The sequence below is a fragment of the Teleopsis dalmanni genome, chromosome 1 (assembly GCF_002237135.1).
Source record: "Teleopsis dalmanni isolate 2A chromosome 1, ASM223713v2, whole genome shotgun sequence".
NCBI classification, from domain to species: Eukaryota; Metazoa; Arthropoda; class Insecta; order Diptera; family Diopsidae; genus Teleopsis; species Teleopsis dalmanni.
In genome coordinates this window covers 132,794,010-132,805,889 of record NC_051846.1, presented here as the reverse complement: position 1 = coordinate 132,805,889, position 11,880 = coordinate 132,794,010, and the positions used below count along the sequence as shown (strand labels likewise).

At 35.1% G+C, this 11,880-nt stretch overlaps 1 protein-coding gene across 1 annotated transcript; it reads left to right on the top strand.

Annotated features, from left to right (window-relative positions):
- The first annotated feature begins 1,990 nt into the window (after positions 1 to 1,990).
- On the top strand, positions 1,991 to 5,686 carry LOC119666180. Its single transcript, XM_038075463.1, has 2 exons — positions 1,991 to 2,059; positions 5,018 to 5,686. Exons 1-2 carry the CDS (start codon positions 1,991 to 1,993, stop codon positions 5,684 to 5,686), a joined length of 738 nt encoding a protein of 245 aa, XP_037931391.1.
- The last annotated feature ends 6,194 nt before the right edge of the window (positions 5,687 to 11,880 follow it).

The window sequence follows — 11,880 nt, the reverse complement described above, 5'->3', positions numbered from 1 at the left end:
GCATCTTTTTGTAGATTTGACATTCTTTGTAATTGGCGGGATGATTTCCCTCACATAAAATATATTTGACATCATTGGATCTACTTTCCCTATCACAATTTACAGAAACATGGTTTCCAACGCACTTGATACACTTGGTTTAGCGGTGACTGTATCCTTTTTGTGTGCCCATACTGTTAGAAGTTTGCACATTGAGGGATTTCACGTTTCGGGTGAGGTGGTTCGAATATAACTGTAGTATACAGGAGTTTGTTAATCAAATAAATATCCTTATTGTTTAGGTTTGGAGCAAGTTCGATAATAAACATGGGAAGAGGTTCTCCTGACCTTCTACGTTTAATGTTCCAAACATTTACAGAATTATGTTCAAGCTCCAGAAGTGCAATTTTGATTTTTTCAATATCGGTTGAGTGATGCAACTTTTACAATATGACTCTAAAGCTTCGCTCCGTTTTTTGTTTTTTAAGTGTAGAATTCTGTATTTTTGAACTCAAACTGTTTTACAATACTTACGTTAGAGTCAGATGTAGAAGGTTGAACTCTTACTTGACTTGGATTTAGTACTTTTAAGTAGAATTGATTAGGCGCATGTTCGTTTAATAGATCTATTAGAGGCTTGATGCAATGTACCTTATCAATAAATATTGGTGAAAATTTTTGTACTTTTGAAGGAGTACTATCATTATTTTTTAACGATTCTTCATTTATTTCATTGTCATCTACCTGTAGGTTTGTGTATGGGTTTGGTTTGACAGGTCGATTCAACCAGTATGAATCTAGTTTGGTTTGTTTTTGGCTTGTGTGGTTTTTACCTGTACCTGTACGATTACGACTACAGCTTGATTCGATCTTTTGTCTTGGAGATGTTCATATTTTTCTTCATTACACAATTTTTGAAGCTGTTGTTATTAGAGACTGTTGACGTACAATGCGTTCGCAATCGCTCATACAGTATGTTTACAATATAATTACAGTTGGTTTATATTTTTTTAATTATTTAAAATTCTAAATTTACAAATTTTTTTGTTTTGTTTTTTGTTTGAATTCAAATATTTTTTTTTTTACTTTAAGATTTGTTAAATATTTTGAATGTCCTTACACGTATTTATTAATTTAGTTATATAGCATTAGTTAATTATTTAGCTATATTATTAGACAATTACACGAGTTACAATTGGTTTAGTTTTTATGACTGTTTCCAACACTTTTTATTTTAAACTTTAAAGCTTTATTTGCTGTCTTTATCAGCTGTTTTTAAATGTGTGTGAATTTAAGACTAATAAGGAACTTAAAAAGAAAGGCAATTCTGCAAAGTCAAAGTTCACTTTTTTACATAAAAACTATATAATTATATTAATGTATCATTTTTGACGTTAAGTCGGGCACTATTGTTTTTATAAATTTTGTAAAGAGTCACTGTCTCGATTATTTATGATAAGTTTATATTACTTTCTACTTTATTTGCTTGCTTGGGAAAACAATTTGCTTGGGAAAGATTTTGTGCAAAATTGGGAAAAACTCCCATTCCCATATGATTTAGAATAGCAAAATTGGGAACAGGGAACAAATTCCCATTCCCATATAATTTAGAATAGCAAAATTGGGAAACGGGTAAAAACTCCCATTTCCATGCGATTCAGAATAGGCACAAATAAGACGCAATCCAAATTCGCACCAATTAGCATTTAACTCGCATTAGAACTGCAGAAAAACCAAGTGCTTGTGGACTTTTGATCGCTTGTTTTGCTACCCTTGACAATAAAAGCACCGAAATCTCAGCTGTTTTTTGAACAAAAGCAAATAAACTCGTGAAGTTTAAAAATTGTGCTTTAAATGTTATAAAAAAACAAAAAAAGTAAGTTCCTAATAAATTAATTTTTTTTGGTATAAATTTATAAACAAAGTTGTTTGTACTGCCTGTTTGTACACTTATGACTCCAACTGTTTATAATAAGAAAATAAAAAAAAAACGAAATATTTGAACGTAGTAATGGAGAAAGAAGAAGAAAAAAATCGCAGTTATCACAACTGCATAAATGACATCGCTTGCGCTGTTGGTGTATATACATAAAATTTAAATAAAAACTACTGGCAAACAAATATATAATACAGTCGAAGTTCACAAATTAAAATTGTCTGAAATTCAAATCTAAAATTAGAATTAAAAATTCTAATATCTTGTTTTTTCTTGTTTGGATTTATCTATGTTATTCGTTATTTTGTTTTGAACAAAGCAGAATAAAAATAGGAATCCCCTTTTTCGTTATTTATTATGTGTTTGTGTATGAAATTTGATACGCGTGTACACATTTTCGCAGTCTCTATAGGAAAATGAAAGTAGATCATTGAAAATGTTAAATAAACGCAAAAAAATTACATCGTTGGAAATCAAATTTAAAATCTTAAAAAAAGTCGACAAAGGTGTTCTAGGGAAGCGGTTAGCGCATAATTTTAATATGACACCATCTGCAATCAGCTACATAAAATCAAACAGAGCAGCAATTTTAAATGTTGTCTCAAATATCTACCATGAGGCAATGAGCAAATCTCTGCACAGCGCTGAATATCCCTAAATACAACAGATTCTTTATGAGTGGTTATTAAATCAACTTGAAAAAAAATGTACATTAACTGGACAGATACTAAGGGAGAAAGCCAAACAAATATTCAGAGAGGAATATCCCGATAATGCTGAAAATGCATTCCGAGCAAGTGACTGATGGTTTAATAAATTTAAGAAGCGACATGGAATCCGTTCATTAAAAATTTGTGGCGAGATTAGCTCTAGTGATGTTTCTGCAGTCACTCAGTTAATTCACAGTTTTCGTGCGAAGATTGATGAGATGGAATTACTCGATTCACAAATATGTAATGTAGACGAAAGCGGATTATTTTTCCGCTGCCTATCTTTTAGAACACACGTCTCTACTTTCGAAAAACTTTCCCCTGAATATAAAATTCAAAAAGAAAGAATCTTACTTGGAGCGAATACTGATGGATCACTAAATTAGTACCATTGGTAACTAGGAGAGCGAAAAAACCAAGGAGTTTTCATGGATTTAATAATCCACTTCATTACAACTTTTCAAAAAATGCATGGATGACATCTTGTATATTTCATGATTTGTTTCACAAAATATTTATTAAAGAAGTAAGAAAAAAATTGATTGTAGGTTCAGAAAATTAAAAATATTTTCAATCTACAGATCACCTACTTTTCTCAAGAAAATAACTTGCCTCCAAAAGACGTTTTGCTTATCGATAACTGTTCCGCTCATGCACTAATTGAAAAACTTCGAAGTAACGATGGAAAAATAGTTTATTATTCTTTATATTATCCTTCATCGAATAGTTTGAAATCTCATCCAATCCGCAATGTGATTGTACTATTGAAACAAGCTTGGGATGAGGTACCAAAAAGAGTGATAAATGAATCTTGGTCAAAGTTATTCAACTAGGACCCTAATCAGTATGATAGCGACGATGATGTACCGCTAGTATAATTGCTGCAAGCAGATCATGAATGCAATGAAGTTATTTAGAGAACTCAGGCTCTTTTAGCGAAAATAGATCTGAACAATAGCATTTGCATAAAAGACATTTAAAGATGGAATGAAGATGTGTTTGATGACGGATCTTCATATGAACGTAGTAGAGATGTTGAGTCTTCAGATAGAAGCGAATACGAATTTGTTAAAGTCTTATCAGGGGTTTCCAATTCGACAACCATTGAGAGCGTTAAAAAAATGGTGCAACAAAAGTGAATTGTATTCCGCTAGACGCATAAGCAATCTGCTGGCCCTTTGCAACGACATGTTTGCCTCAGATTTAATAAAACCAAAAAAGCAAACATATATAACTGAATATATGTCACGGAAAGATTAGTTTTAAACTTGCCGATTGTGCCGTTTGCGTCTCCATTAACTTTGAATTAATTTCTTAGCTTTGAACATTAACGCAATTATTTTTAGTTTTTTTAATACACTTCATTATTATTTAAAAAAATATAATGTGTACATGTGATGTAATTGGAGTGAATCTATATATTTTGTTGTATACAGTTAAAAGAAACAAGTTACTTGCACTGGATTGTTTAGTTTCGTTTACTTATTTTTATTAAATAAAATAAAGCAGAAAAAGAAATCCCGTGATGAACGCCGCAGCTACTGTGTCTGCACGAATGCCCATAATGGGAATAATAACAGGCCACCGGCTAAATTCATCTATGCATGTCAGGCAGTAGCTGTATCCTTCTGATGGTGGTAATGGCCCCACGATATCAACGTGTACTGCTGTTTTTACCATTTTCGATACATCCCTCTTAATATTTGGCTAGACAAATCGCCCACTGATCGCGCATGCTTTGTTGAGAAATCGCATACAATAATATTCGATGAACTAGATGCACCAATTTTAAGTGAAGCAAAGTCTCACCCTGTGATAAGAGTTGTTGTAGCTCCAGGTCCCTTCGTTGGCTCTTTGCTAACTGCTCAAAGTCAATCTGCTTTTCTCCCTCTATTCCGTCAATACGCGATATAAAATCAGTTACGCTGTTATCTTTTCCGGGGAAATGTCTGATATTAGTAGTAAATTGACCTATGTAATCCAGATGACGGAGTTGTCTGGGCGATGCTTTCTCAGGATTTTGGTGAAATGCGAAAATGATGGGTTTATGATCAGTCAACACCGTACGGTTCCTGCCTTCTACCATATGTTTGTAATGCTTAATTGCTTGATAAATGACAAGTAATTCCTGTCATAGATGCTGTGCCGTTGTTGTGTGTCAGTCAACTGCTTTGAATAAAACCCAAGTGGTTCGAATCGTCCTTCACGGATGTGATGCAATGCAGCTCCCACCGCGGTATTGCTCGCATCGACATGTAGAATGAGATTGGCTTCTGCTGTTGGGTGTGCTAGTGACTGGCATCAACAAGCGTTTTCTTATAATCAACGAATACAATCTCAGCATCGAATTAATGTTGAGCTACATTCTCAAATTAACATGTTTTGAACTCAGCTAGAAGCATTCGTATTACCTAACATCGTGTCTCCTCAACCTTCAAAATATGTCGAAATAGCCAGTTGGGCTATACCAAAGACAATAGTACTAGCAGATCCACTATTTAATCAATCTGACAAAATTGATGTACTGCTAGGGGCAGAGTTCTATCATCAAGTAATGATGTCAGGAACAATTCGACTGGCTTCTCATTTACCAACGTTGCAAAACACATTATTTGGTGGGATTGTTTCAGGAAAAGTGGAAAGTCAGACATCAAATTCAGCTACATGCGGCATGCTTACTGACATGGAAGAAGGTGAACATATAGATAATATGATAAAGAAATTCTGGCAGTTCGAAGAAGTAAAGGAAATAGACACCACATTATCGTTTGCAGATCAGAGATGTGAAACTCATTTTGTAAAGAATGTTCAGAAAAATCAAAAGGGACAGTACATAGTAAAATTACCGTTTGCAGAATCCGTAGAAACATCAGGAGGCAGAAGGCGCACAACGTTCAACCGGTTTTTGGGCTTAGAAAGACGTTTGATAAAGGATTCCAACTTAAGGCAACAATACGTTCAGTTCATGGTCGAATATGAGGCGCTTGGTCATATGATTGAGGTAGATGTAAATAACTGGAGGACAACTCCAGTTATTTTATACCACATCATTGTGTGTTGAGACCAGAAAGCAGTTCCATCAAATTACCTATTGTTTTTGACGCATCAGCCAAAACAACTTCTGGAAAATCATTAAATGATTTGTTACACGTAGGTCCTGTAGTTCAGAGTGATCTTTTCACTATTCTACTGCGATTCAGACTGCCAAGATATGTCTTTACAACAGACATAGAAAAAATGTATCGACAGATATGGGTTCATCCTAATGACCAGATTATAATTTCTAGAAGAAGTACTAATCAACCAATTAAGTATTACCAACTAAATATATGGTAGTTATTTATGGGACTCGACCATCACCTTATTTAGCAACCAGATGTCCTAATCATTTAACCAACGAATTTCGGAATAAATTTCCACTAGCATCAAAAGTGTTGCAAGAAAATTTCTATGTGGATGATGGCCTAGGGGTATCAGACAACATAGGAACAGCAATAGACATGCAACAACAACTCATACAACTGTTAGAAGGCCCAGGATTTCGCCTACGTAAATAATGTTCAAATCATTCGAAGTTACTTCAAAATATATCAGTATCACATCAGGAGGTAGATTTAGATTTTGATTCTGATTAAGCAGTGAAACTTTAAAACATTGGGCCTCGCATGGTCACCGCAAGAAGCATCAATACAGCCACCAACTATGAATCAAAAATTACTAAGAGAATAGTAAGCTCCGATTTGGCTAAAATTTTGGATCCGTTAGAACTACTAGCTCCAGTAGTGGTTCAAGCCAAATTATTTATGCAACAACTGTAATTGGGACGATCCACTATCTGACAAGCTGCATGTTTAGTGGATTACCTTCAGAGAGAACTTAAAACACTTAAAACCACTGTCAATACCACGGCATGTGTTTAGCACGGAAGTTCCACAAGTCAGTGAACTTCATATATTCACAGATGCTTCAGAAAAAGCATATGGGGCTTCAGTATATATGCAAGCAGTCTATACAAACAATAAAATTACTGTACAACTTTTGTGTGCAAAATAACGTATATCACCGGTAAAGGATCAACCTAGTATATTTTTTTATTGATATTTTTATTTTGCAGTATAACCATATGTTTTAACAATTATTGCTTGCACAATTCAAGTGCTACTTGTTTGTTTATAGGCCAACGCTTTGCAGTGTTGCAATATCAGCTTTTATGTGGTTAATGCGCTGACGAAAGTGTTTGGCCTCATTAAAGTGAAACAATTAATAAATATTTTGTAAATTAAGACAGTTTTGGTTAATATGTTAATTATGTAGTTTATTTGTTTTTTGTATACTGCAAATTAATGCATATTTATTTATTAGATTTATTAGATCTTATTGGTCCTACTGCAACTCCTGGCAGGATCGCCATGTAAAGTTATCTTCAGTACAAATAAAAGACGCGTTACTTTTGAGTGTCTAAGCAAGACTGATTTTTATTTTTTTTAAATTCTTAAATCTAACATAGTTTCTTAATACTAATTTCCAATAGAATCTTATGTACTGATACTATTGGTTAATACTTAAATTACTCGCGTCTAATTGGTTAACCCATATTACATTACATTTAGTAAAAATATATATATAATTGTTAGCAAGTGCAAAGGCGGTTTTTAGTCGATGCACTTGAAAGCTATTATATATATATTCAATAAACAAAATTTATATTCACTAACCCCATCTTCCCCACAAAGGTATATTTTAAAGCAAGAAAATCACAGTAAACATTCATAGTACCAGACTACCAAACAATTTTGAAAATCACAGTAAACATTGTTGTGGTTCTCCAAATTATTTTTGTGTTCCCACAACAGTGCACCCAACAAATAAATACGCACTTTCAAATTTTGAACACGATGTCTTTTAATTTTATTTAAAAAATTCTTATATTGCTGCTGTACATCTGCAGTTGCTGCTTCCTTTGCATTTGCCGCAAATACTGTAGTTGCTGTTATTGTACTGTGGCTGTGGTTGCTGTAGTTGCTGATGTTGGTGCTATGGCTGCAGTCGCTGTAGATGCTGTTTTAGTTGATGTCGCTGTAGGTGCTGGTGTAGGTTACAGTTGCTTATTCACTAATTTAATTTCTTCTGTTGTACCTTTTGTTTTGCATTGTATTTTTTTTCGACTCTTCGCGGTTGGGACTTTATCTTTATTTTACCATACCTATGTAAGTGTATTCATGTATTATGCAAACTAAATTATACAAATTATTTTAAATTAAACAACAAAACACCTTTATAATATAAATTATTTAGAAGAACGCTCAAGTACTCCAAAAACAACTCACGACTTGAACACCACTCTATCAACCAACTCGTTCGAAACTTTCCACCCATGTTTTCACCTTTTGGAACCAGTGAAAACATTGATCATGTGCGTAATGCATGATCGGAAATTTCCATTATTTTCTGCTGTTTTACAGAAAATAGAAAGTAAAATATTGACCTAGTTAGTTAAACGTACAATTCTGCATAAAGATTTGGGTATTGAGTTCAATGGTTGAACTCAATAAAATAAAACGCAGTTTCGCATATATTATAATGTTGATTTCAATGGTTGAACTCAATAAAATAAAATGCAGTTTCGCATATATTAAAATGTTGAGTTCAGTGGTTGAACTCAATAATATTTTGCAACGAAGGCTTCCGCGGTGTATGCAGAAATTGTTAAAAAAGAAATGAGTCATATTAACAAGTTGCATTACGTACCAAGAAAACAGTTCGTAACAAATTGTTTTTAAAATTCTAGGGTATTTAGTTGAAACTAAATACACAACATGGATGGCAAACCCTTCACGAGGAAGTCGTCTGGTAATGAATCACATAGTTTTCTTGTCCTGTACGCTGTTAGGACGGTGCCCAGCTAAGATCAGGAGGAATTGAGTTAATGTCCTTAGCTCTTTAATAGCTGCACACCACTCACTGCTTTTTGATCATGGTATGAAAGTCCCCTTAACTCGGGAGTGTTACGCGATCCATGCTCTCCGAGTGTAGGTTTGCAGTTCAACTGTATTTTTGTGGAGCCTCCCCAATACATGACCGTTTTAGAGTTTAAGTGTGATCTAGCCATGGTATGGGACGCTGCTATGGTGGCCATTTCTTTTGTCCAATTATCCTCGAGTCCGCCGCGGCTGCTTTATCGTGTATGGTGGACTAATACGAACATGTAATAAATCCCCCCGATATTGCCGTGGAACTCGTGGTTGGAGCATATAAACCCACCAAACTTACGGAAAACGAATTGTTGAAATCAGATGTTATGGAGATCGTTACCGATTCCAATCGAGGGCAGGAAAATCGAGAGCAACAACAAATAAGGCAAGGTCCATGAACGTGACGAAGTCGACGCTGTTAAATACCGCGCCATTGTGGAGGAGTATCTTCATAATGAAAGTCTGCGCCTGTTTTCTATCACCGGCAACAAAGTCGAAGATGGCGGCAAGCGTAATAGATCTCAAGAAAGTCGCAGCATGACGGCGAAGTGACACAAAGATGGAACGGGAGCTGTGAAACTAATGTCAAGACTGATACAAGCTGCACAAATTTTCAAAATTTTCAAAAATGCTCTACTGTATAACATTTTGGAAGAGGTTGAGGGCACTAGTAAGACCACATTATAAACAAGAAACTTTGTTGATAAGTGTTCTACGAAAAATCTGGCTGTTCTGCTCGACTTCACGCTCATCAGCAATCAATGATTGGAGAGTCTTAGCCAAAAACTTCTTCTCTGATCATAGATACATCATGTTTGTGATGGATATTCCCATAGTAGCTAAGCAGTCTCAACGTAATCCCACGAAGTCAAACTGGGATACTTTCAATAGTAAAATCAACAGAAACCCCGCTCCAATTAACTCGTTTAGGGAGTTAAAGAGTAGGGTCAACTCATTTACTAAAACCATTATTTCTTCCTTTAAAGCATCGTGTTCTCGAAGAAATGTAGATCACCATGGTGGCATGAGAAGCTCTCTTTGCTCCGTAAGAATACTCGAAAACCTTCAAACGAAAGCTATCGTACTAAGATATGGACTCCATATAAGGATGTTCTAAGGGTTTACAAAAAAGCGCTTCACGAAGGTGTCATGGAATTCTCATTGCCATCAAATTGAAAGTATTAAAGAATCGGCTCGCCAAACTGTTAGCAAATGACCACTTTTGTCCCTCCTTTATTAAGAAAGTAGATGGTAGAAAGTAGAATTTTACCGTTTTGTTGTTTCACCACTATTGCTGCCCGTAGCCACAACGGTGCATCGCGGACCACTTTTTTTTGATTAAACAAATAGTATTGGCACCGCAACAGAATTTCGAGAAGCTGTAGTTGCTGACATTTTAAAGTTAAAGTCGAATTTACTAGACGGAAATATTTCGAAAGGTCCTAGCAAGTTAGAGTGTAGATTAGAGATACTTAACTCTTACATTGAGCGATGCAATATCAGAGCAAAATATTTGAACTGAATCCTACTGACGATTATTCTGTTCTAGAAGACATTTATGTTTCAACCAAATCTCTATTCTTACAATAGTTGAAAAAACATCGCATTGTTAGCAGCCCTGCAATCTCGCACCACTGTGGTCAGCCGCAATCGAAGTTGACAAGTATGCTATTACCAAAGTTTAGTAGCAAATACTCTGAATATAAAAATTTCATTAGTTTGTATGAAAGCCTCTTTCATAGTGATGAAACTCTTACGGACATCGAAAAATTCAACCATTTATTGTCATGTTTGTCAGATGAAGCTCTTGCGTTAACTTAAAGTCCACTTTTCTGTGCAACAAGGTAAATCAATCCAATGATGCAAATGCTTATATTGTACGTCTGATAGCCCCATGATAACTTCGTGTACAGCATTTGCTGAATTGCCTGTGTCACAACGGTTCGACGCAGTTAAGGCAATTCCAGCTTGTCTAAATTGTTTAAAAAAAGGGCATACCGTTTCAGCATGTAAATTATCACACTACAGAGTGTGTACGGGACAACATCACACATTGTTGCTCAAATACACTCCGATCATCCCTCACGCAACTGTAGTTCTGATTCTGAAAGCGCATTTGTAAATCATAGTGCTACTACTTGCGAACAGGTGATTCTGGCTACAGCACTAGTTACTGTAAAGAGTAAGTCTGGAGAATACAGAACAGCCAGAGTCTTATTTGATTCCGGTTCCCAAACAAATTTCATGACTGAGGAACTTGCACAGCTATTACAGTTTAGAAGGGAAGACATTAAAACATTAATTGAGATTGAAAAGATAAATAACACAGTAAAGCATAAGTTACATGCTACTGTAAGATCGCGAGTCAGTTCTATATTGCGAACAATATTTACCTACCAACTAAACCATAATATTTCCACAGCCAGTTGGAAGATTCTGGCAAACATTGAGCTTGCTGATCCATATTTTTACAAGTCACAAAGAATCAATAATCTTCTTGGTGCTTGCTTTTAAGTCTGATTCCAGCAGTCTTGGGCTGATTTATATGTGGATTTTATGAAAGAGTATATAAATCTAGGTCACATGACTTTAACAACTCGTAACTTATCTGTATCCTCTGTTAGCAACTCGATGTTCAGGCCATCTAAGTGATCTTTCTCAATCAACGCTTCCAATTGGGTTATTCGAACCGATTTCTATGTTGATGACATGCTGACAGGTGCAATTTTATTTACTGAACTCGAAATAATTTGAATGCAAGTCTCACAATTTCTAGAGACAGCTGGGTTCCATTAGCTAAATGGCTCCCAAACCACTCCAGCCATCAGGACAGCTAAAAAAATCGTTGAATATAAACAATATTGATACAACTAAAGCACAAGGTATCTAAATTTCAGCTGGACGACACTTACCTAAATATTCGTGCAACAAAAAGAACTATATTATCAATATCAGATCATCTGTTCGACCCTCTTGACTTATTGTGCCCAATTGTTGTGAAAGCAAAAACTTTGTTGCAAGAACTGTGGTCTCAGAAACTTGACTAAAACGAATCCATACCTATTCGCCTTGACACGGCTTGGCAGGCTTTTAAAAATGATTTAATGCAGCTAGATTTAATTTCAATTCCTCGATATGTCATTTTGCATTTTAGTGTTAAATGCCTAATTCATGGTTTCTCTGTTGCATCAGTACGACTATAAAGCTGCTATATATATGTAAGATATGAGATGTCAAATTGTTTCAAGTATGAGTTGATTACTGCTAAATCAAAAATTGCTCC